The sequence below is a fragment of the Cavia porcellus genome, unplaced genomic scaffold, assembly GCF_034190915.1.
Source record: "Cavia porcellus strain 051 isolate PalLab524CR breed Dunkin Hartley unplaced genomic scaffold, mCavPor4.1 scaffold_32, whole genome shotgun sequence".
Lineage (NCBI taxonomy): Eukaryota > Metazoa > Chordata > Mammalia > Rodentia > Caviidae > Cavia > Cavia porcellus.
In genome coordinates, this window is record NW_026947515.1 from 24,352,524 (window position 1) to 24,377,776 (window position 25,253).

The window sequence follows — 25,253 nt, forward strand, 5'->3', positions numbered from 1 at the left end:
ATTAAATTTGTCTGAAATTGAGCATTGTTTGAAAGCAGTCTGGCTTTAGGTGCACACTGGTTACCCACAGTAGGGCAGGTTGAAGCAGCCAACCTTGCCTATGTGTCAAGATGTCCACTGGGATGGATGTCTACAAGGGGACCATTGATGCTGGCTCAGGCCAGATGCCACTGGTCCACTCTGCTGGTTTCTGATCTCTGTCACTGATCTTCATCAGTCACTGGTCTCCGGGGCACATAGCCTCTAGTGTTTATAGTGCTTTTTCAGAGCAACAGTTTTATCCACACCACTCAGCATAGACTCCAGAGTAGATTTATAGGAACTTCAGAGCTTGCTCTACCGGAATAACAAACAATGAGTAGGTTTACAGGATTACCTGACTGAGATTTATTTGAGCCGAGCTGTGCTCTAGCAAAGTAGGGTCACATTGTCAGAGGGAGCCTTCCAAGACCATCCTGAGCAGCTAAAGAGAGGAGCTACTTTTGTAGCTGTAATTAATCCAGATTAAAGCAAACTCAAGCCTTCTGATTCAAGCCTCCTAGTTAGTACAAATTTATTTCTGCTACTTAGTTCATTTTCAAGATGCTGTGGTCCCGGTAGATATCTTCTGGATCAGGGCAGGTGTCCAGGGCAGTTACGGCTGTCATGGAACAGTCTGGTAGAAGATTGGGAGGCGGGGCTCTTTGACTGACAGCTGTTATGTCTCCTTGAAAAGGGTGGAACTGAAACTGGGGGAACTCCACGGGAGCTAGAATGACCAGGAAAGAGCAGGAAGCTAGAATGATGAAGTAGAAAGATGTAGAGAGACTAACACCACCTATTGGACCCTGTAGAGTGTGCCCTTTAAATAGATCCCATAAGATTGGTGGGATTTTGTTTTCTCATTCTTCTGTATGAACCCCCAAAAGTTGGGAGAGGGGAATTTCCACAATGAGGTAATGAAATCAAGGAACTCAGGGAAATTAAAGAAAACCTGAGTTTCAGTCCCAGGCATTAACCTTGATTTATAGATAGAGACATTGGATTTGGGTCCCAAGAAACCTGGGGGGTTCTCTTACAGAAAAGTTAATGCAGTCATTGCAGCTGATAGCAGTGAACACCTGTTTCCATCCCGATGGTCCCCCTGCCCAGAGGAAGTCTCTTAGGGGATTTTCCGAGCTTCCTCCTGTGGTAGAAGGTGGCAGAAAGAGGGGAAGGCAGGTCAGCTTGGAGGGGCTGGGTGGAGTCTCCTGAAGAAGCTCCACAGAGGTCTGGGCTTCTCATACTCCTCTGATGACCGCTGAGAAGCTCTGAGGACCACTGCAGTGAGCTGGTGTCTCACAACCATTCACAGCAAGGAGATGTGCACTTGGGCCCAGGGTCAGGGCAGTCTGACAGAGAGAGTGAAATTCCCTAGGGCTCCTGTTCCCACTGAGAGGGTGAAGACATGTCCAGGGGAAACATGGGGTTCTTTCCAGAGACAACTCGGCCTTCATGTGGGCAGCCCAGGTCTCAGGGAAGATTGCACCCCTCGCACAGAGTCACATATAACACATGTGTGCTGTCACATTGGAGGAGCGATCACAGCTCCTGGAGAACTCACAGTCCTGTCTTGCCCTCTTGTTAAATTCTACTTCCCAGTGAGAGTTCGGGCAGAGTTCAGAGGTGTGAAAGCTGAAACAGGAAGATGGGGACATGACACCATTGTCCTTTGCCATAGTTCCTAGAAGGTTGACAGGGCAGGTCAAGGTTCAGAAGCCACTCACTCTCTGCAGAATTAACCATGGCTGGTCAAGCTTACCTGCTTATAAACCACACTGATTTAGTCCCTGCCAGCCCTGCACCGATCACCACTTCCTGGTTCTGTTTTATCCTATGCACTCTTCCTCTCTTCTATGTTTCTTCCTATCTGTGCATGTATTTTTGTCTTTGGTAACTGTTTCTGGCTGTGAACTCCATGAAAACAGAGTGCTTTCCTATTTATCTACTGCAGAGCTTCATCATTTGATCAGGGTCCAGAGCAAGGTACACACTCAGCAAATATTTGCTGAATGGGAATGCTGGGTAAAGATCCTCAGTTTTGTGTGTGTAGCAGCACAATTGTAATAGCTAAATCTTGGAGGCAGCCTATCTGTCCATCAACAGATGAACGGATAGAGAAAATGTGGTATTTATGCGCAATGGAGTTCGACTCCGTCATAAAGAAGGATAAGCTTCAGTCATTTGTAGGAAAAAGAATACACCTCGAGACCACAATGTTTAGTGAAATAAATCAGACACCAGGAAAGTATTGTATAGTTCAGACACACAGCTGAAATATTGCATGGTTTCTCTTCTATGGAAAACTCAAAATATAAATAAAGAGCAAAATAAAACAATAGCTTAAAGAGAAATATATCTTTTCCTAAAGGAAAGTGCTAGATTTTTTGCAAGAGACTGAGGAAGTGCGGAGGGAAAAGCAGAGAGGGTAAAAATATTAAGATGTGTGTCTTAGTTACTTTATGCTTGTCGCTGAGACAAAATACCTGAAGCCCAAAGTTGGGAAAGGAAAGGTTTATTTCTTACAGTTTTTGGAGGTTTCAGTCCACACTCAGTTGGCTCCAAGACAGGCGGGCATGGCTGGAACGCAGTTCATGACAGCCGGCAACAGCAAACTCGAACCAGCAAAGAGAAAAACACACCTTCTTCCTGCCATTACATCACATCCTGGCTCCACCCTTACGTGGGTGGAGCACTGACACCATCAATCCAAGCACTATGCGATGAACCATCACATATGAACAATGCAAACTCATGAGGCCTGGGGGACACAAACATAAACCATGACAATGTGGGATGTGTGTATACCAACTCCCCATGGGGAACGCAATCATGTGCTGCAAATGTGTACTAATAAAAATTGAAGTTAAAAAATTTTAAAAGATGGTCAGTCCTGGGCTCCCTTAAGACTTCTTTGGAGAAGGATGGCAGATTAGCTCTACTATCTAACATCTCCCAGTGTCCCATCCCGTGTTGGTGCTGGTTGAGTGGTGAGGGTCACGTGCTTCACATGTTGGTCTGTAGTGCTGGCAAATTCATCATGGTGCCCCTGCACCAACACTTCCTGTATCCACACAAGCAGACAAGGTCTATACAGTGAACAGAGACTTAGTCACCTAATAAATGTCACATCTTACCAACAAACTTCCAAGCTGGTCCAAGAACTCATAGTTCTGGATGAAGAAGATGTTCCGATCCCCTTGAAGAAGGAATAGAGCTATGCCACTGAGAATTTATGACCTGATTTTCTACCATCCTTCTCCAAAGAAACCTGAAGATATTTTTAAGGGTGATTCTGAATGAGACAGGGATGACTAGAAGTCAAAATAATTCTGGAAAGTGTTCTGGGCCCGACACTAGGATCCAGTATTGTACCTTGGTCCATGGGTCTGGGGAGATCAAAGAAATCATAACTGACTCAGGTCTGACTCAGGCCCAGTGAATCACTGATGCTCTTGCATTATTTCATGAAGTAACAAGTGCATCGCTGAGTAGACAAATACAGTGACTGCAAGAATCACACACTGGCCATGTTCAAACAGTGAAACAGAAGCAAGACCACATGGTGGGTGGAATTGAAAGCTTCCAGGGTCCTAGAGGTCGTGGCAGTGACTCAAAGTTAAGCCGGCAGGTACATACGCAAAGCTGATACGCAGTCGTACTTCAAGGAGGACATATCAATTAGAAACGCTTTTGCTATATGAGGATGGTGAACAAGGGAAGATTTTAAAGAAGAGCACAAAGGTTCTTCTAATATGAATATGGAGAGTAACGGAAGGTCCACTGGTCATTGCCATCCATCAGAGGAGTTGCGTCTCTGGACAGGGAGTCTCGAGGGACAAGGAATGTCACTGGTTCTCGTACTCAGGATGACTCGGCCTCCGTGCAGAGCCTCTCTGAGGCCTGTTCACCCAAAGGATGGCACTGAGCATGCTTAGGAACAGGGGCACCTTCAGGAAGACCAGGAGCAGGAAGTGAATGCTGCTGAACAGACACCTACAGGGAACACAATGGCAATGAGCGTCTTCACTGGAGGGGGCCCTGGTGCCTGGAATCTTACTGCTGTTCTTTGTGCTCTGGTGCTGTATCCTGGACAAGGTAGCTCTACCTGAAGGACCCATGTCCCTGACTAACAGCTTAGGGAGTAGCCTTTGACATAGAAAGGGCAGGACCATGAGAAGGAGGTGATGGGAGTCCAGGGCCATAGGAGGGAACTGTATTCATGAGCAGGATTTCTACCATGTTCCTTCACAGTTAGGGGCTTCCCAGATAGAGAACAGGAGTCAAACTGTGGCTGCTAGCTTTACACTTGCTTCCAGAGAGGTGGGCCTTGTCTCATCACAGCCAGTGACTGCTGCCCACACTGGTCCTGCACAGGATCAGCTTGAAGAATTCATGGCTATGGATGGAATGACTGAATGGCTCAACTAAGTCACCTACTTAGAAGACTGCATTTGTTAAAACAAGGGACACTTGTGATCAGGTATGGGTGAGGAAGGAGGAAGAGGGAAGAGTTCCAAGTCCACAGAGCCCAAAGTGCCTGCTCCTCCAAGTCTGGCCAGGTCCTGGTGAGCAGGACATTTGCACTTGATCTCCCCTCTGCCTGAGTCACTCACTACAGACCCCGGGGTGCCTGATCCCTCCAACCTTGCTGCCCTCACTCATGTGGCTTCTAAAGAGCAAGTCTCCCCTGATGGTCATGTGGAAGATACAGCCCCCAGAACCCTCCACATATTTTCCCAACTCAAGTGACACCTGTTTCCCTCTACTTCGCTTCTCTTGGCCCAGGCACACAGTCCAGATGCAGGTACTTACCGAGGCTGTGGGCTGGGACTGGAGGTATCCCCTCTGGTGGAGCTGGGCCAAGTGTGCACAGACAAAAACAGGGGAGTTCCCTTGGTGCTTGTGACAACGTTAAGGTGAGAGTTTGGGGCTGAGAGTGAAACACAGGTCAATTCCAATGATATCCCAGGTTCTCCCACTCACCTGTGTGGCCTCTGGGCCTGCTGGACGCATGTTCTTACCAAACAGGTCTTATGGCTATAGCTAGGTCTGATCAGAGCTGTTATTGTCATTCCATCAAAAAGTGCACCGTGGCCACGTGACACTGGCCGATATGAGAAGTGGCTTGTTAAGCAGGGGATTTGAGCATCAGCACAGGTACTTGATACCAGCTCTAATTCATCCTTCCTGGGGACAAATGCAGTGACTACTCTGCTCAGTCTACTGAAGGATCCATGCCCCTCTCTCTGTCCCAGTCTACTAAGCAGAGATTGATAGAGAGAAATGGGAAAAGACAGGTTCCCAGGGCAGGGCTGATGGCTGAGTGAGGCTTCACATGAACAGAGATGGTAGGGGCATTCATGACCAACATCCAGGCCCATGGGATCAAACAGCCCACCGGACAGTCCTCCTTAGGGAAGGAATAACCAGGAAGAAAGATCTAGGGAGATAGACATCTGGTATACCCCATGGAAAGTGCCCTGACCCAAGACCAGATGGACAGTGATATGTCTTTCAGACACTCAGCAACACCAATAGTTTCTCACACTTCAGTATGAACCCACAAAGAACTGAGGAAGGAAATCTGCATGTGGGGAAACTCAAACCAAGAAGAGAAAATGAGCTAGAGACAACCTCAGAATTTTAACCCTAGGCATTCCGCCAGCTCTTGAAGAGGGGTAGTGGATTTGGTTCCCGTGAAGCAAGGGAGGTTCTGCAGAGGATGAATGATCTGTAGATGCCGAGGAGCACTGGGTTCCATAGTAGTGAGAGCCTAGCAAACGTGCCCAGAATGGGGAGACAGATCAACCTGGGAGGACTGGGTCTGATCTCCCAAAGAGAGAGGAAGTTACACACAGGAATCTGAGCTCCTGCCTGGGTCCCTCTGATGACCACTTAGAAGCCCTGAGGACCCCAACAGTGAGACTGATGTCTCAGAACCTTCCAGCTGTGACAGCAGGGAGCAAATTCCCTATGGGTACCTTTCCAATAGGGTCAAAGAGTCAGGTCCATTCAGAAAGGATAAAATCCTGAATAGAACAATCAGTCAGCAAAGAGACTTGGTCTCAGGAGTGGCCCCACCCCATACCCAACAAGGATTCAGGCCTGAGGCTCTCAGGCTGGGGCCCATTGGGGATCTCAAATAATGCCAGTGCTCCCATGGGGCTGTGTGTGTGTGTGTACACAAGTATATGTCTGAGAAGATTTTTTTTGGTACCAGGGATTGAACTCACAACCACACACACACACACACACACACACACACAGAGAGAGAGAGAGAGAGAGAGAGAGAGAGAGAGAGAGAGAGAGAGAGAGAGAGAGAGAGAGAGAGAGAGAGAGAGAGAGAGAGAGAAACAGAGAGAGAGAGAGAGAGAGAGAGAGAGAGAGAGAGAGAGAGAGAGAGAGAGAGAGAACTCAACCTCTCCTGCTCCAGTATCATTTCAGGGAGGGAGTGACGAGGCATAGGCACAGGCAGCTCTGACTCTGAGGGGAAGGGGCTCACCTGGGAGCACAGACACCTTAAGCTCGAAGTCCGGATCCTGTCGCCATGGTACATTAATCCCACACCAGTAGGAGCCTGCATCCTGCAGGGTGAGGTTCTCCAAGGTCACCGTGAAGCTGAGGTTGGCTGGATGGTCCCTGATGGTCACTCGGCCCTTCCTTGCTTCTCTGCTTGAAGCTGTAGTCTCCACAATCTTACCATATAGCAGAACTGAGTCTCTGAACCAGTACTTGCCATGTTTCTCGTATCGCTCCTCATACTGGCACTGCACGCTCAGGGATCCCCCCACAGTGCCGTTCACAGTGCGGGGGCCGGTCAGGAGAAGACAGCCTGGAAAACACAAGCCCCAGTTCTGGATTTCAGAAATGGCTGGGGCCAGGGTATCCTTGGAGTTAGGTCCTTGGGGCTGTCAGGTCTAGAGGGGACATCCAGGGAGACCAGTTATGCCAGACCCAGCAGTCACAACAGGGAGGAGGAGCTCCCTCTTCTAGATGTGGGAACAGGGAGACGGGTTTCTATGGAGATGCACAGGGCCAAGCAGGAAAACACTGTATGTACATGTGTGAGGCTATGTGTATTCACACACCTGCGTGTATGTGTGTCCACGGATGTGTGGGTGTGCCTGCATGACAAGTGCTGGCCGCTCCTGGCCATTGCCCTGCCCTCCCCACCATCCTCCTCCTGCCCCTCTCCTTTACTCACCTGGGACCTGCAGGAGAAGCAGAGCTGAGGGCAGCCACAAGGCCAAGTGTCCTGGGGACATTTCTTAGCATTGAGGTCAGCTGCACCAGTCCCACACCCAGAAGGAGACAGATCGGGCCTCCTCACAGAGATTGATGACTGTGTCCCCACTTCTGGTCTCCTGCCTCTCTCTACTTCCTGGTCTATGCTTTTCGGATGATGCGCAGGGTGAAGTAACTCAGGGAGAGAAGCTGCCTACACTGGTGCTCATGTCCCTGAGCCTCAGTGACATTTGGCTGCTCTCATTCTCAGTAGTTGGGCACATTCCAGGCCCATGAATAAAAAACTGCCCACAGCTGGTTGCCTAACACAGACACATGTGAGTGTCCGCATGCACAGCAGAACTCATCTAAAGTGTTTTCCCCTTGGCGGGGGTCCCCGCCTTCTGTGAGTCACTTCCTTGTTAGGATGGCCTCTTCCGGATGTGGGAACCAGAGCTGTTTACTTCTCTACCTCCTGCAGGGACCACAGAGGCACCGTGTTCTGTCAAGGTTCAGCCTAAATCCCACAAGGGACACCAGATTCTTCTGCCTTCACACAACATGTTCAGTGGCAATGTGAGCCTTACATTTTCTACGATATTGAACTCTCATGCTGAGTCTGCAGCCGGGACACAGGTCACCCAGGCAGCAGCTTCTCGACCATGCCTCCTACTCCAGATCTAAAAGTGGAGCAGCCCTCGCCATGGTGCAGGGAGGTTGGGAGAATGACGGAGGACTTAATCTCTCAGTCCTCTAACCTTCAGAGGACTCTAGTAGCCAATGCTAATTGAGAGAAAGGCAACAAGATATTCCCAGAGCCCAAGGATCCACCTGATCCAGAGAAACATCTAGAACGCCTGTTGGCTAGACTGATGTCTGACAGCTCCTGTAGATGGACATTTGCTCTTTGTGTCCCTGAGCTGGAGCTTTGCTAATCCCTGCACTAATGTGCTCCTCATCCATTGCTAATCCATTCATTCTAGTCCCAGGTTAAATATGGCCTAGTGACCCCTCATTTTACCTTATTTTAAGTACATGAAATGACTCCACTTCTGACCTTCAGGCTTTTTCATGATGCTGCATGTGTCTTTTGCTCATTATTTCTATCTGCACAGCAGATGGTGTGATCAATGGGAGCACAGACCTCAGTGTGTTTATTCACTGCAAACTCCATGGTCTGTCTTTGGTGGAGGGTGAGCTCTCAATAAGTGGGTACCACTTAAATACATGGGTGAGCAGATCTGGGATTGGGCCACCCGGAACTGCAGGAATTGTTAGAATAGTAAAATTCATAATCTTTGATGTTGGTAAGTCCATTGTGGTGCCTTGGAACTGAAACCAATGGGGAGTCCATTAAAATCTCATCCTGTACAACAAGACAAGGTCAGGATTTAGTAAGCAGACGCCTGAATCCAATTACCAACCAGAGTGCATGGTTTCTCATTAATTTTAAACTAGAGTTCAGGCAACTCTGGGGCTGGCCCAAAGATTGCCTACCTGGGAGCAAGGATAAGACCAGAGTTATCAAATCCTTCAGGCCATGATATATGGACCCCACACTGGTAAGAGCCTGTGTTCTGCAGGGTGAGGCTCTCCAAGGTCATCATGAATGTGAGATTGGCAGGATGGGCCCTGCTGGACACTCTATCACTCTTCACTTCTTAGTGCAGAGTGCCAAGAGGGCTCCCAGACACCAGCACTGGACATTTGTCCTGCCGTCCTCCTCATACTGACACTGCATGCTCAGGGATCCCTCACAGTGTCACAGTGCTGGGGCACGAAGAAGAAAACAGCCTGGAAAACACAGGCCCATTCTGGACCCTCACAGCTGGGTGGGATTGGGGCACTCGGGGATCAGGTCCTCGAGGCCTCCATGTGTGGAGGGGGCAGTGCAGAGAGACCAGCCTTGTCAGTCCCAGGAGTGGGGAGTGAGGATGAGGAACACCCTCCTCCTGAGGTGGGAACATGGGGGGGGGTGTCCACGAGATGGGATAGAGCAAGTGGGAAAACACTGTGTGTACTGTGCATGTGTTTGTGTGGTTGTGTGCATGTGCACAGGCGTGTGTGTCACTGTGTATAATCTGTGTATGTCTGTGTGAGAACATACATTTGTGCGGGGTGTATTGAACCAAGATGTCACTCGGATTGTGTGATTATGGCAGTGACTCACAGGAGTCCCCTCACTGAGCACTGCTCTGTCTAGGGTGTAGGAGCCTCAGTTTCCCTGAGCTACACTGCAGCCTGGTGGCCAGTCTTGGCCACTCCTCTGCCCTCTTGCCTCTCTTTTCCCCATTCGCTTCTATCAGCTGCTTCCTCTCCACCTCTTGTCCCAGTCCTGCCCTCTCCCACTCAGGACACAGCTTCCCTTGGCCAAGGCCAGCACTACTTGCCTGGGATCTGCAAGAGGAGCAGAGCTGAAGGCAGCCACGTACCACATGCCATGAGTCATTTCTCAAGCACAGAAGTCATAAACCAGGGCCAGGAGGAGACAAAATGGGTACCCCTCACAGAGAAGCCAATGGCTACATCCATGCTTCTATTTCCCTGCCCTCCCTGTTTCCTGGTCCATCTATCTTGGGTGTGATGCTCAGTTGACCAGGATGCAAGATGCCCAGGGAGAGAAGTCACAGGCTGGTACAGAAGACCTGGACATTGGTAACATTGGCTCCTCTCACTCTCAGGGGCTGGACATATCCAGTGCCTGTGTATGAGGGCTCTGTCTCCTTCCCCTAGTTTCCAGAATTATAGTCTCACACGTGTACCTGGATAGCAGGGCATTCCCCCCTTGGTAGATTTTCTCAAAATTGGAGACACCTCAGTTCCTCATTGTCAGGATGGACAGTCATGGGGTGGGGCCGGAGCTCTCTATTTTCTCTAGCTCTAATGGTGCCACAGAGACTCGATTCTCCCATACTTCAACGTAGGCTCCTATAGAAATTGTCTGACCCCCTCTGTCCGCAGCTCTTCCTTTGGCTTTGCACAGTAGGTCAAGTGGCTGCTGTAACTCCTGATACTTTCCATCCGAGTCTTCTCACTGGGGAGTTGAGTGCAGCAACAGGACAAGAGAGGAATATGAAATCTCATATACAGTGACAGTAGCTCCATGAATAGGGTCACAAGAAAGAAAGGACAGACTCTGACTGGGAAATAAGCACAAGCCAAGCTTTTAAGATAGAGCATGGAGGACACAGGAAGCCCCCAGCGCATGCAGATGCACGTGTGTTCTGAGCGGGATGGTCTAATTCCCATAAGACTGCAGGACTTAGCATCACAGTGCCTTGGAAGGTGGATGGAGAAGGTCAAGGCCCAGACCTACTCACCGCCTTTCACCAGTCAGTCACATCTTGTCAAGCTCATCCTCACGTGCAAGTTACCCTGTGGGCAGGATCTGGTAATAGTCACCCTCACTTCCACAGGAGACATCACCTCTGTCTTACTGTATACACTCGTCATCCCTTTTATGTCTCCTCCTCTACAGGCATGTGTAGTTTTGCACTTGTTAACTGTTTCTTTCTGACTGTTGGAATGTAAACTCAATAAGAATAAAACTCTTTTCTGTTTCTTCACTAATAAACTATAATGCCAGGTCATTGTCTGATAGAGCACTGGGGTCCTTCACAGTGAGAGTCCATCTCTGTCCCACTGCCCCTCTACCCAAGGGGAGTCCCTTTCAGGGGATTCTTTGGGTTCCCATCTGTGTTTATAAAAACAAGTGCCAGAGAAAAGTTAGAGACAGCTCAGCTTGAAGGCACTAAGTGGGGTTGCCTGAGGGGACACGAAGCCCCACCTGGGAGCCTAGGCTTCAGCTTTTGCCTCTATGGTAGCCACTTTGACACCTGAAACCCCAACAGTGACTCTAGTGTCTTAGAACCTTCAACAACAGAAAGCTGTCTGCTTAGACAAAGATCAGAGGAGAGTGAAAGAGGATAGGAAATGCCCTAAGGATCTTGTTCCCGAGGGGAGGGTTCGGGTAGATCCAGGTGAGACCCGTGATCCTCTTTTAGAGAGAGCATGACCATCCTGGAGAGTCAGTGAGCGAAAAGCCTTGGACTCAGGACCAGTTCTGTGTACACCTGGAAACATTCAGGCCTGAGGTTGTCCAAGGCAGGTGTGCAGAGGGTCTGGAGGAACACAGGCCCTGTACTGTGGCTTTGTATATGTATACACACACAGAGTCATATGTCAGTGCATGCATGCACACACAAATGCTTGCACTCACAGACAGACATACACACGAGCTCTCACACTGGTAAGAGAACACTCATTCCTACACACTGTGTCCTGAGTCACTGACTTACCAAGCCCACTTCTTTCGTTAGGGATGGAAGGACCAGGCCTAGATTTACCCAATCCTGGAGCTGTTATGAGGGGTGCTCGCTTTGTAGCATGGAAGGTAAGATCCTGGAGTCATAGTTTTTGACCGAAGAGTGGTAAAAGCCTGCATCCTGCAGGGTGAGGTTCTCCAAGATCATTGTGAAGCTTAGGTTGGCAGAATGGTCTGATGGACCCATAGCCACTCTTCTTCCTCACTGAAATCTTTGGACTCCACAGTGCTGACACATTGCTCATGTAGCACAAGTCATTTTCTCACCAGTATTAATTATTTGCCTTGAATTTCTCCTCATAAAGACATTGCACAGTAAAGCAATGTCCATGGTGCATGTCATGGCACTGGGGCCTCTCGAGGAAAACAGCCCAGAAAACACAAACTCCCATTCTAGACCTTCACAGGTGGGTGGAGCCAGGTCCACAGAGTCCTTGGTCTGTGGGAGGAAGTGGAGGGAGGTCAGCCTTGCCAGACCCAGGAGTTGGGACTGAGGGATGAGGAGCTCCCTCCTCCGGAGGGAAGGACAGAGAGATGGGTGTCCATGGAGATAAGATGGGCCAAGGATGGAGAAACACTGTATGTACCTGTGTGTTTGTGTGACTGTGTGTGTGTCTATGCATGTGTGTTCCTGGTTATGCATGGGTGAGTAGGTGAATTTTTGTGAGAATGTGTGCTTATGTGTGTGTTAGACTAGTACACTGGATTATATGATTATGGCTGTGAGCATCACAAGCTCCCTTGTCATTCAGCATTGATTCTGTCCAGGGTGCAGGAGCCTCAGTTCCCCTGCACTGTTCACTTCAATCTGGTGGCCACGGAGAAGCAAGTGCTGACCACTCTTGGCCTCTCCTCCTCCCTCTTCGCTCCTCAAGTCGCTTACCTCTATCAACACTCCTTCCCCCTCTTCCTATTCCGTGTTGTCCTCTCCCACTTGAGACAGAACTTTCCCTGTGTAGGGCTATTCCTGCTCACCTGGGACTTCAGGGAAGAGCAAAGCTGAAGGCTTGTAAACTTGGGGTCATTTCTGCACCAGAGATTTCTTCTGCATCAGCACCAGACCCAGAAGCAGAGAAATGAGAGCCTCCTCATAGATAGTCTGGTGCCTGCATCTCCACAGAATTAGGGAAGCTGTTCCATCTCTTTCTGCTTCCTGGTCCATCTATGTTAAGTGTGGTGCTTGAGCTGGGCAGGGTGCAGGAAGTTCAGGGAGAGAAGCTATCTGGACTGTTACAGATGATCCTGAGCCTCATGACATTGGTTTCTTTCACTCCCATGACAGGGCACATCCAGGGCTTATTGATTGGGAAATCTACCCATCCATCTAGCCCATAACCACCGGACTTACATTCATACACATGCACACACAGCAGAACCTAGTTGGAGCAGAACCTCCTTGGAGAGGTCTCCCCACCCTTGGAGATATGTCATTGCCTGTTGTCAGGATAGTGCAGAGAGTGAGGGTTGGTGCTGTCCATTTTCTCTGGTGTCACTGGTGACCAAAGTGAGCCTCTGTTCTTCCATTCTTTGGCTTACCTAATCACAGAGTGATCTAACCCAGGTCTTAAGCTCTTTGTCTAACTTCATACAACTGGTCAAGTTAACAATGTGACCCTCACACCTTCCTTCATGTCCTGTCTTGGTGCTAGGTCTCTAGACAAAGTGCATACCCGAGTGTGTTGGTTACTTTTCTCTTGTTGCTGGATCAAAGCACCTGACACCCAAAATTAAGCAAGGAAAGGTTTATTTAGCTTACAGTTTTGTGGAGGTTTCAGTCCATAATCACTTTACTTGAAGGCAGAGGGACAATAGTTCATGGCAGCAGAAGACAGAAAAATCAACAGCCGCGAAAAGGGAGGAGCATGGAAAGAAGACTCTGTCACTTATGTTGTATGTTGTGGGTGTAGCCCTCACACCCATAATCTCATCATTGGACCATGAATTAATCACAAATTCTAGAAGCCTGACCCCATGACTGCATGAGGCTTGAGGGGGACATCCAGACACGAACCATAATACCACGGGTCAGCAGATTTGCCTTCTTTTGCCCCTGCTGCCAGATCTAGATGAGCAGCAACTGTCCAAACTGTATTCCCCAGTGATAGTAGGAACAGAGAACTGAAAGAGGAGTTCAGATCCTTGAAGAGAAGAAACAAAAAGTGTGGTATGAGGCTGTCCTACATTCTGTTTCCCAAACACCTAGAGCACAGTTTCATAATTAATAAGGCAGCTTGTTATAAGCTTGTAAAGACTTTCCTGGATACTATGACCTTTCAGATAAAGCAGGGATAGAGCCGAGAAGTCCCCAGGATGTGCAGATGTATGTTCTAAATCAGAAGGTCTTGTGCCCAAAATAGGGCATCACATTGTCCTGGAAGATGGATGGAAGCAGGTCAAGTTCTAGACTTTACTCACTTTTTCTCTTGTGTGGGAAGCCGCCTATGAATGGCGCCCATTTCCTGCTTCCGGGTTCTTCCCGGCCTGAACAAGCCCGCCAAATTGTCATGTCTGCCCAGTTACCCGTGACGCTAGCCTATCAGCTTGTTAGACGCGCTTCTCTGTGATTGGATACTGCTTCCCCTTATAAGAGGTTGTTCCTGCCCCCAACGGGCAGAAGAGGAACCAACGTTGAGGGTGGCGGACCTTGTTAGGTCCGGTTCGCTGTACGCAATAAAGTTTGAGAGCTGATCCTGCTCGAGTTTGGTCTCCTGTCTCCCGCGGCTCCGGTCATCTGGTGGCCGCCCGTACGGGGAAAAAGGTAAAAGACTCAGCGACGTGCCTCTTCGGCCGGGAGGTGCGATTGCTGTCACCTGCGGTACGACGGAGGACCTGGCCCAATAACAACGGAAGGCCGCGAGCGCCTCTTCTCTTCACCCTGATCAGCTACGTGAGATACAGCGGTTCCCGGGACAGGTGAGTACTGGGTCAACTGGGTTGGGTGGACGCACCTAACAGATTTTGAGCGCCACACGAGTGGACACCGGTTTTTTTTTCTTTTCTTTTCCCTTTGCATCTGTTTTGCTTTTGCTTCGCTAATACAGCCCGACAGGCTTTTGATAGAGCTCGATCGGAATGCTCAGAGGAGCCTGGAGCCACTGCCGATTGTGGGTCTCCGGAGGACCCTCAGGGCTCTAATTCTGATTCGGAAGGTTCAGAAGAGGAGGTTGTCTTCGCTAAACAGGACCCTCCTGCACAGCTTAAAGAGGAATTCAGGGCTCGGGAAGATAAAAAGGGGAACCAAACACCACCCTGCTCGAGCTACTCCGCCTTACGGGAGGAGCTTAAGCCCTTCCGCCCTTTGGCAAGTTCACATTCCTTCCACCAGAGGGTATGGTCGCGGCTTCCTTTTGAGTGTTCCAGTCTCCATGCATTCCCGGTACAAGTAGGAGGCAGGGGAGGAGGAGGATATTATGAGCCCTTAGAAATTAAACAACTTAAAACTATCAAGGACGCAGTTTCAGCTTATGGGCCCAATGCGCCATTTACCATGGCGCTTTTAGAGGCATTGGCTGGCCTGTATTTAACTCCTGGAGATTGGACCCAGCTGGCACGCACCTGCCTCTCCCCCGGACAATATTTAGATTGGAAGTCCTGGAATGAGGAATTCTGTGTAGAGCAGGCGGCAGCCAACAGGGAGAATAACCAGAGAGAGTGGAACAGGGATATGCTATTAGGGCGAGGAGCCTTTGAGAAAGATCAAACTCAATACCCTCGCCAGGTTTATGAACAAATTAGTCACTGTGGCCTCCAGGCCTGGAGACGGCTCTCTGGAAAGGGAGAACATACGGGTCACCTTACAAAAATTATACAAGGGCAGGGAGAGCCATTTTCAGACTTTGTGGCCCGCATGCTTGAGGCCGCTAACAGGATTTTTCCAGATGCTGAGGCGGCTCACCCTCTCATACCAACCCCAGGTGGTCGAGCTCCAGATAATACAGGAAGTCTTACGTTGCTTCCCAGGCGACGTTAACCTCCTGTCAGACTCCAAGTATGTGGTAAATGCTCTCCAAGTTCTGGAGACGGCGGGTCCCATTAAACCCTCTTCAACGGTAGCCTCCATATTCCTAGGTATTCAACATCAGCTATGGAATAGAACCTCAAAAGTGTTCATCTCACATATCAGAGCCCATACTAATTTACCTGGGCCCTTGGTGGAGGGCAATGCCTTGGCAGACTCGGCCACGCGCCCGATATGGGTCTTCACCTTTCCCAACCCTCTGGAAGCAGCCCAAAAATTCCATTCTCAGTTCCATGTTAATGCCTGCACCCTCATGGCGCGCTTCAACATCACGAGAGCACAAGCACGACGGTATTGCCCAGCTTGTGTGATCTCTTCACCCCAACAATCTATTGGCATTAACCCAAGAGGACTTCGCCCAAATCATATTTGGCAAATGGATGTTACACACATCCCAGAATTCGGAAAACTTAAATACGTTCATGTTTCGGTAGATACCGCCTCCCAGGTTATATTTGCTTCGGCAGAACCTGGAGAAAGGGCCACCCACGCTATTAATCATTGTCTTGCAGCCTGGGCTGCTTGGGGAAAGCCCAATATATTAAAAACAGACAATGGTCCTGCTTACACCAGCAAAACTTTTGTAACATTCTGTCAACAAATGGATGTTGTCCTTAAGCATGGCATTCCATATAACCCTCAAGGACAAGGCATCATTGAACGGGCACATCGGACACTCAAGGGTGTCTTACAAAAACAAAAGGAGGGAATAGGCCATGACCTAACGCCCAAAGGAAGAATATCATTGGCACTCTTTACCATAATCATTCCCCTGCCATGGAACATAGCAATCTGTCCCCAACCGACAAAGGGCTGGTTAGATGGAAAGATGTCCTTACAGGACAATGGATGGGCCCGGATCCAGTGGTTAGCTGGACCCGAGGTGTGGTTTGTGTTTTCCCACAGGAACCAGGCTGCGAACCGCTGTGGGTCCCGGAAAGATTGATGCGAGCAGTAAACTCCCCACCAGTTCCTGATAAAGCACAGGAGGATAAGTCCGCGGACACAAGTCAACTCGACCCTTCTGGGACTGACGCTCAGCGCCCGAGACCATCTACAAACTAAAATGTCTGGTTTGGAGCCTTTTCTATTCTGTGGGTTCCTATTAATCACCCCTGTTTGCACAAATTTGACCAACACTGTTAAAAATATGACAGCTTGGCTGCAAGACACCTACCTACCTAAGTTTCACAATTTGTCCCTCATATCTCCTGGCCCAACCTGACTACTTGGATCCTGATTGCCGTGGCCTTCCTAGTGGGGCTTGTGGTTATTAAATGCTTGTTAGATCACCTCATACAAACTCAGCAGCAGGTTAAGATCACAGCTATGGCAGCCATGCAAATGGCAGCAGGTGGCCCATCAGGCCAGCAGGCCGCCGCATATCTCCTTCACATTGCAGAACATCAGCTATAAGAGCTGAGTGGGCAAGCCAATGACAGGTAAGACGGGAAAAGCCCTCCCGGTCAACCTAAGACAGGCTCCACTCAGATATACATGGCCTATAAGGCCAGGGGTCCATTCTGGAATCAAATTATTGGCATTGAGATGCGAGACCAAGGGTACTGCAGTGCCATCCGCCCCAAAGGTTGGGGGGAAGGCAGGAATGAATGTCTATATGCATCCAGGTTCGGTTCACAAAAGCCTGGCCCTGCGAAAAAATGAACCACTCACCTTGAGCATGGTCCTGGCGCAAGGATATGCACAAAACAGGGTGATGCACAGCAGGGTATAGACCTCTACATTCTCTCATGCCTCGGCCTACAAGGTAGGCCCACTCCTAGGTGTCTAACAGCAACAAGGTCATAGACACCTTGGAGGGACCCACAGACCATCCTATTTTAATAAATAAAAAAGGGGGAGATGTGGGAAGCCGCCTATGAATGGCGCCCATTTCCTGCTTCCGGGTTCTTCCCGGCCTGAACAAGCCCGCCAAATTGTCATGTCTGCCCAGTTACCCGTGACGCTAGCCTATCAGCTTGTTAGACGCGCTTCTCTGTGATTGGATACTGCTTCCCCTTATAAGAGGTTGTTCCTGCCCCCAACGGGCAGAAGAGGAACCAACGTTGAGGGTGGCGGACCTTGTTAGGTCCGGTTCGCTGTACGCAATAAAGTTTGAGAGCTGATCCTGCTCGAGTTTGGTCTCCTGTCTCCCGCGGCTCCGGTCACTCTTGAAGTAATCACATCTTGTCAAGTTCACCCTTGCTTACCCTATTTGGAGAGTCTGATTTTCCTTTATCTTTATAAGAAGATGAATCCTAACTAATAAATAAAGACTAAATAACCTAAAAATGAGTTCTCACAAATCCTCACTGAACTTCCAATTGTGAGTAACTCTTAGGAATGAAAAGGAGTCCAGGTTCCTTTGAGAAAGAATGAAGGAAAGACACTGATATGCTATTAAGAATTTACAGCACAAAACTTCTATTGTCCTCTAAAAAACACAAAGACACTTACCAGGCTGATTCTGCAGGAGGAAGGGTGTAACATAAAGCAAGAAAATCTTGGAAACTCTTCACAATGGACATCTACCTCAGAAGCCTAATGTGGTACTCTGATTTGGTCCCCAAATTCAGAGTAGAGAATTGTAGAGATCAATACACAGTGCAGTGTTGACTCAGCTGTAACTCACAGGGAGACACATGCATCCCTGAAGCTCTGCACAGTTAGCTCCTCAACTAAATCACACATAGCCAAGTAGATAAACCAAGGAACTGAAATAATCACGCACTGGCTCTCAATGCCCAGTGAATGTGAACATTTTGGGGAGTCAAGTTCATGGAAAAGTCATGAAACTTCCTTCATCTGTAAAACTGGTGACCCAAAAGCAACGCCACACTTCTGGTGGGATGAAATACCTTAGGGAGGGAATCAGGGGGCTCAGACCTAAGGTTACTTGGTAGGTACTTACCCAACGCTGACACAGTCATACTTCAAGGGTTCTGTATTGAATTGATTCTCTTTGGGCATATGAGGATCATATATAAGGAAAAGATTTGAAAATTTAGAAAGCATATTCCAATGACTATGTGGAGAGTGATAGAGGTCTAATTGGTCAGAAGGTCCTGCCCAACCACCGGAGAGGCTGTGTCACTGGACAGGACCTTGATGGGTGATAGATGTCAACAGTTCTCACAATCAGACTAACTCCACATTTATCTGGAGGCTCTTTGAGGCCTGTTCACCCAGAGGATATTGTTATACTAAGATGCTAAAAAATTAAAATAATTGATTAAAAGATAAATAGCAAAAATATTTAGTTAAAAGGATAATTATTAGCAGTATTGTTATTCTGTACTGAGCTCGTTACCCTAGTAACCAAGCACCAACCACATAGTTATAGATTAACTGATCACGTTGTTATGTTGTTCTCTATGTGTCGCCCTCCCACCCAAGTAACCTGTGTGCTATGTCAACCTTTGTTCCCCTTGTAAGAGACAAATGATGCTGCGTCAACCATTATTCCTTTTATGAGAGACAAATGTTCCTGGAATTGGCAGACCAAGGGCTATGAATTGGCTAACCATCCACTGTGAATTGCCTCTGACCTCAAGCAAAGGGAAACAAAGGCTTACCTTGTTTTTGTTTCTCATCACTATGTACTTAATGATCAATGAGCTAATCATAAATGAACTATAAAAATCAGTCAAAATTCTAACTCAGTTACATCTGCAGTGTGTCACTGGGCCAGCTAAAATAAAAACACTTCTTTTAAAAAGACGTCTTGCCCCATTTTTCATCATGGGGCCTTGTTTGTGGGTGGGTTACAACAGATATCACCAAACACAGGCATATCTAGGACGATCGCTAGAAGGAAGTAGACGTTGAAGGGCAAGGACCTACTGGGGACAAGGTGACAATGAACCTCCAGTGAGCCCCCTCCCTTAGGGAAATTTCTGGTTCTATGAACTTTGTCCTTCTGCCTGTACCCATCTTATCTTCATGATGTTTCCCATAAGCACCAAACCAGATCAAGGTAACCCTACATGAAGGACTACTGTCTTGGACTACCAGCCTAAGGAGTACCCTTGAACTTGTTTGAAGACTTAAAAATGGCATGTCCATGAGAAAGAAAGGTGAACCCAGGAATTCAAGAGGAACCTGTGTCCAGGACAGGGAGTTTTACCTCATCCCACTACCTTTGGGTTGCCAATGGGAGTACAGGAATCAACTTTCTGGATGTGCTTGTCCCTCTGAAGATGACATTTTCCAGGAGGGCAGCACCTTATCACATTCAAGAACTGGTACCCATGGGTCAGTGTGTGCAATTCATGGTTGCTGATGGAACCAATGAATGAGCCTTCTCTGATCTATCTGCCTCTGAAGGATGGGTTTGTAAACAGGCTGACAGCTGTGACCCAAGTTGGAAAGGGAGGCAGAAGTGACAGTATGGAGGCCATGGAGCCCAGCATGGATGAGTCCCAGTAGCTTCTCTGCTGCCTCTTGTGCATGCTCTGCTCTTTGCCTGGACTGCTCTCTGTAGCTCTCTGGGTGCCCAGTTTCCCAGCTCTACAGCCTCTACTCACATGGCCTTTACTCAATAAGGCCTTCCCTGATCCACGTAGAGAAGATAAGATCCCCATCATCCTCCCACACACTTTCTCCAAATAACAAATATTCCTTTCGTCCTCATTCCTGATTGCCAGATTCATACACTCAGCTTCTGTGCTGGCTTTTCACTGTGTGAAGTCACCCAGTAAAACATAAGCTTTGTCTGAGTAAGACCATGTCTGGATGGGCACTGCTGAGCCCCAAATCCAAGACTGTTTAATATTTAGCAAGGCCCTCTCAATTATCGTGCAGTGGTGAGTGCAGGAGAAGTCAAGATGAGAGTGACACAGTCTTTCTCCTGCCATCTCTGAACATGGGTACCACCCAGAACCACAGCCCAGATGCAGGTCCTTATGGAGGCTGTGGGCTGGAACAGGGGTTGTCCTCTCTGGAATCCCCACTTTGCCCACCCAGGTGTGAGACTGGATTGCTGACTGGGACAGGTGGTTATGGTTCTCCTAGGGCAGACGTGGTCAGGATTGACTGAGCGCTTATGGTTCTCCTAGGGTTGGTACATGTGGCCGGGGCTGAGGGTGACGCACAGGACATGCCCAATATCATACTCATGGTCTCCCACTCGCCTGTGTAGCTTTAGGGGCATCGCCACTAGGACCTGGTTATGCTGAGGTCCTTGTGGTCCTTCTTCAGGTCCACTTATATGATCCCATAACAGTGTGTGCCTGTGTCATTCATTCATAGTGAGGCTCTCTAAGGCCACTGTGAAGGGGAGCTTGGTAGGATGGCTCTTGATAGCCACTCTTCACTGTCCTGTCCCTGTCTTTGGTCTCCTAAATCTTCCAGGGTGACAAGCGTGGGTCCCTGCAGCAGAGCAGTACTTGTCTGCTTCTTTATCCAGCACTGCATACTCAGGGATCCCCCCAGTGCTGTTCACAGAACCAGGGCAGAGTAGGGGAAAACATTCTGGAAGGCCTTCACAAATGAGTCACTCCAGGGCTGCAGTGGGGTCAGGGCCACTGAGCCTGGAGAAAGCACCATAGCTGGGCCAAACTCAAGAGTCTAGACTGAGGGGTGAGGTGCTCCTCCCTCTAGAGGGGTAAACAGGGAGATGTGGCTGTGGTTGTAGGCAGATATCCATGGGTGTGCCTTTGTGACAGTGTGTGTTTGTGTGTGTGTTAGATCACAGTTGTGTAGTTATGCATGGGTGGCCCCTCACCAACTGCTTTATCTGTCCAGGGTAAATGGTGACTCATTTTGCCTTGCCTGCCTCTATCAGTCTCTTCTTCCTTACCTCCCACATGCCTGCTCTCTCTTGCTCAGGACAGAGCCTGTTCACCCACATTTGATTTGCAGGAGAAGTAGAGCTGAAGGCACAGTCATGTCTCCTGGAGTCATTTCTCCTGCATGGAGGCCTCCCGTAGCCATGCTAAGTCCAGGAGTGCACAAGACTGAGCTTTCTCAGTGTCTAATATCCAAGTCCCTAGTTCTGCTTTTCTGCTCCTCTCTGCCTCCTAATCCCAACTTGGATGTGATATTTGGGCTAAGTAGGGTACAGGGCGAGAAGCCATGTGGGCTGGTGCAGATGCTCCTGTACCTCAGTGCTATTGGCTTCTCTCACTCCCAGTGTGGGTACCTGCAAAGCCTGGGCATTGAGTATGCCAGAGCTTCTGGACTTATAGTCACGCACAGGAGAGCCCATCTGTGGCATTTACTCTTTAGTGAGATCTCCTCGCCCTGTGACAAGAAACTTTCTTTTGATCAAGATGAAAAATCTTCGTGGTGGGGTCCAGACCTGTTCATTCTCTTTAGCTTTGGTGATGACTACAGAGGGGATGAATTCTCCCAACCTTAGCTCTGGGAATTCAGTAAAAACTCTGTTTTTAGGGATTCTGGGGAAGGCTGCACACTCTGCTGTGTTTGAATGGCTATGAGTGGGGCCCAGCCAGAGAATTCAATGATCCTCTAGGCTGCTGGGCGTAGTCTGTCAGCACCTGGGCTGGGCTTAGGCAGCATGGTACAATGAAGCACTGGTAGTTAAAGAGATTATAACATCTGAAAACACAATGTTAAAAACCGGAAGTTTTAATTTGTGTCTCTCAAATGATCAATGATGTTAACATATTTTAATATATTTATTTGTCATTTGTAATTCTTCATCTGAGAAGTACATATTCATCTCAGATGCCAGTTTTTGGACTGGATCTTTGAATTGGGGGGGGGTGGTGTCTGATTTTTTTCAATTCTTTATATGTCCTAGACAGAAATCCTTTGTCTGAGGGACAATTGACTACAATTTTTTCCCACTCTGTGCATTGTTTTTTAAAACTCTGTTGATGATTTCTTTTGATGTTAAGAAATCAAACAATAACAAATGCTGATGGGGCTGTGGGGAAAAAGGACCTCTTCTCTACTGTTGGTAGTCTATATTGTTTGGTAGTCTACACTGTTGGAGTGTAGACTGATATGAGTACTGTGGAAATCAGTGTGGAGATTCCTTAAAAAACAGTAAGATTAAAGGTCCATTCAACCCAGATAATCCTCTTCTTGATGTCTTCTTAGAATATAAAACATCATACCACAGTGACATATGCACACTCATGTTTATAGTAGCACAATTTGTAATTGTTAAATCTTGGAAACAACCCAAAAGTCCATCAACTGAGAAATGGATAAAAAAGATGTGGTATTTTTATGCAATGGAGTACTTCTCAGCCACAAGAAGGATAAACTTGAGTCTTTTATAAGTAAATGGATGCAACCTGACACCACACTCACAAGTGAAATGTCAGACACACGCGTAAACATTGCACTGTCTCCAAGGTGTGAGAAACAAAGAATAAATGTGATGTTGTCTTCATTACTTTTTACTCGTTGCTGAGGCAAAATACCTGAAGCCCAAATTTGGGAAAGGAAAGGTTTATTTCTTACAGTGTTTGGAGGTTTCAGTTCACACTCAGTTGGCTCCAAGGCAGGCAGGCACGGCTGGGCCGCAGTTCATGGCGGCTGCCAACAGCAAGGAGGGAATAGCAAGAGAGCGAGACACGCCTTCTTCCTGCCATTACACTGTATGCTGGCTCCACCCCTTTGTGGGTGGAGCACTGACACCATCAATCCAAGCACTAGACAATGAACGAATAACAAATGCACAGTTCAAACTCATGAGGCCTGGGGGCCACAGACATAAACCATGACAGATGTACAATAGAAGAAATTGTTTAAAAGGAAAAAGAAACTAAGATGAAAGAAGTGGAAAGGATGGAAGGGAGCAGGGGAAAAATGCAAGTCAGTTATACTAGTAAAGTCTCTTTGTTCATTGAAAAGGCAGGTTTGCGCTAATATTGACTGGAGAAATTTTAATGTCCATACTTTGTACTCTGAGCAGCTACTTTAAAGAACACAACATGTAATGTATTAACTATTGTTATTCTCCTTTATTTTGTTATGAAATTTTATTTTGCTTTTTTTCCAGTAAAAAATGGAACTTTTGTAATAATAGTGAGGTTCATTCCACTGATCTTTCTAGAAAAAGGATCTCAAATTTTACTACTAAGGATGTGAAGGAGGAACACCAGGAAGCAAGCCCAGTCTGGGAACCAGTGCCATGTGCAGGTCACCACTGGACTGGGGACAGCAAGACTCAAAGCCCCTTCTGGCACAAGGGCGGGCAAAGAAATACCAATCCCTCCCCGCTGACCCAAGTGACTGGCTGATCTGGAGAAACACAAGCTGTGGTGGTAGCTATGGAGATGAAATGCAACTGGATGCCTGTGGTGCTTTCACTGACGTTGCAGTGAAAAGATCAGACCATCAGTGGTCTGATCATAGGTTCAGAGGATAGCAGAACGCAGTGTGGCATGTAGGGGTTATTCTCCGTCTAAGGGTTGCAGCTGGGTTGCAGCTGTGTTGATTCCCCGTGGTCTTGTTTTGAAGTCCTCATCATTTCCATTGTTTTGTTGGGTTGGGTTTTATTCTCTTTTGTTTTGTTTGATTATGTTAAATCCGAAAGCAGGAACAGCTATTTCAACGATAGCAAGATATATTATGGTAGCAATTTTGGATTTACTATTGTCTTGTTTTGAAGTTCTTTATTGCATTCATTGCTTTGTTTTTATTGTTTCTATTCTGTTCTGTTTGATTTCTGCTGTGTCCCAAGTTATTTGCAGCTATTTTGAAGACATCAAAAGGTATTATGGTAACTATTGTTGATTTTGTAATGTTTTGAAGTCCTGTATCTCTGTCACTGGTTTATTTTGATTAGTTTTATTCTGTTTTATCCTCTTTAAAATAAAAAAAAAGAATGTGGAGGAGGTTAATAAATCTCCATAATAGCTGGTTGCTTACAGAACAGTTGGACAAGCTGTGAAAATCCCAGATATACTACATAAGGAGATGTATTCAGAAAGAAAGTTCATCTTCCCTTTGCAAGTCCTTGTCACAGAAAAAATCAGTCCCTAGAAGGGGGGCTGTGACATGGCAAATAAAGACGATGGACTGGCTTGCATAGGCCACCTGCCTGAAGAATTACTCCCTGATAGTCAGACAAACGTGGTTAACTCCAGTCACTCCAGTTCTTCACGGACAGTAAGCCCATCATCCAAATACCCTGGATTTTTCTCTGAGGTTTCTCGTGATCATGAAAGCACAGCTCAAGTTTGGTTCAGCAGGAATTTGGGATTGAACATAGCTTTAACTTTCAGGAGAAAGAGAAGTGTACGTGAACTTGTAGATTGTTTGGTGAGAATAGAAGACCTTGGAGCTGTGTTGGATTCCTTCCTGCACTCACCAATAGTTTACAGGAAGAAAAACAGTATATCTCACTTGGCTGATGTGTGGATGTATTTCCTCTAGTAAAGTCATTACTAGAAGACTAAAAACCAAGCCAACTATTTAGGGTTTAACAATGAGCAACAGAGCGCCAGTTGTAGATTTTCTTCTGTCTTATCACTATTTGTTTGATTCATTTTATTGCTCTATTTTTTCCCTCTGAAATTAAAAACAGAAACCTATGCTGGAAAAAAAAAGAAATTGTACACTTACTTTGTATTACACTTTCATGGATGTCATATATTTTATTTAATTATCTTTACGTTTTAAGAGACATCTATTAATAAAATAAAGAGAAATATAAGGCTCAAAATCGGGGTTCCTTCTGGAGTC

General features: G+C 47.5%; 1 protein-coding gene, 1 long non-coding RNA gene and 1 pseudogene across 2 annotated transcripts; 2 read left to right on the forward strand and 1 right to left on the reverse strand.

The window, feature by feature from the left end:
* Positions 1-528: 528 nt before the first annotated feature.
* Positions 529-7,621, reverse strand: LOC100723343 (CMRF35-like molecule 6). Its single transcript, XM_023562877.2, has 5 exons — positions 7,226-7,621; positions 6,524-6,853; positions 4,834-4,951; positions 1,059-4,014; positions 529-748 (listed from the first exon to the last, which is right to left on the reverse strand). Exons 1-4 carry the CDS (start codon positions 7,284-7,286, stop codon positions 3,867-3,869), a joined length of 657 nt encoding a protein of 218 aa, XP_023418645.2. The 5' UTR covers positions 7,287-7,621; the 3' UTR covers positions 529-748; positions 1,059-3,866.
* A 9,049-nt stretch (positions 7,622-16,670) lies between these two features.
* LOC134474434 (uncharacterized) lies at positions 16,671-17,713 on the forward strand. Its single transcript, XR_010045313.1, has 2 exons — positions 16,671-17,029; positions 17,068-17,713. It is a non-coding gene; the product is annotated as an uncharacterized LOC134474434 (long non-coding RNA).
* Positions 17,714-19,446: 1,733 nt separating this feature from the next.
* LOC100723618 (KATNB1-like protein 1) lies at positions 19,447-24,967 on the forward strand (annotated as a pseudogene).
* The last annotated feature ends 286 nt before the right edge of the window (positions 24,968-25,253 follow it).

Coding starts and splice junctions, on each gene's coding strand:
- LOC100723343 (XM_023562877.2), bottom strand. CDS start 7,286: ATGTCCCCAGGACACTTGGCCTTGTGGCTGCCCTCAGCTCTGCTTCTC. Junction 4,952..6,523: donor TAAGGTGTCTGTGCTCCCAG/GTGAGCCCCTTC, acceptor TTTCACTCTCAG/CCCCAAACTCTCACCTTAAC. Junction 4,015..4,833: donor AGTCCCAGCCCACAGCCTCG/GTAAGTACCTGC, acceptor TGTTCCCTGTAG/GTGTCTGTTCAGCAGCATTC.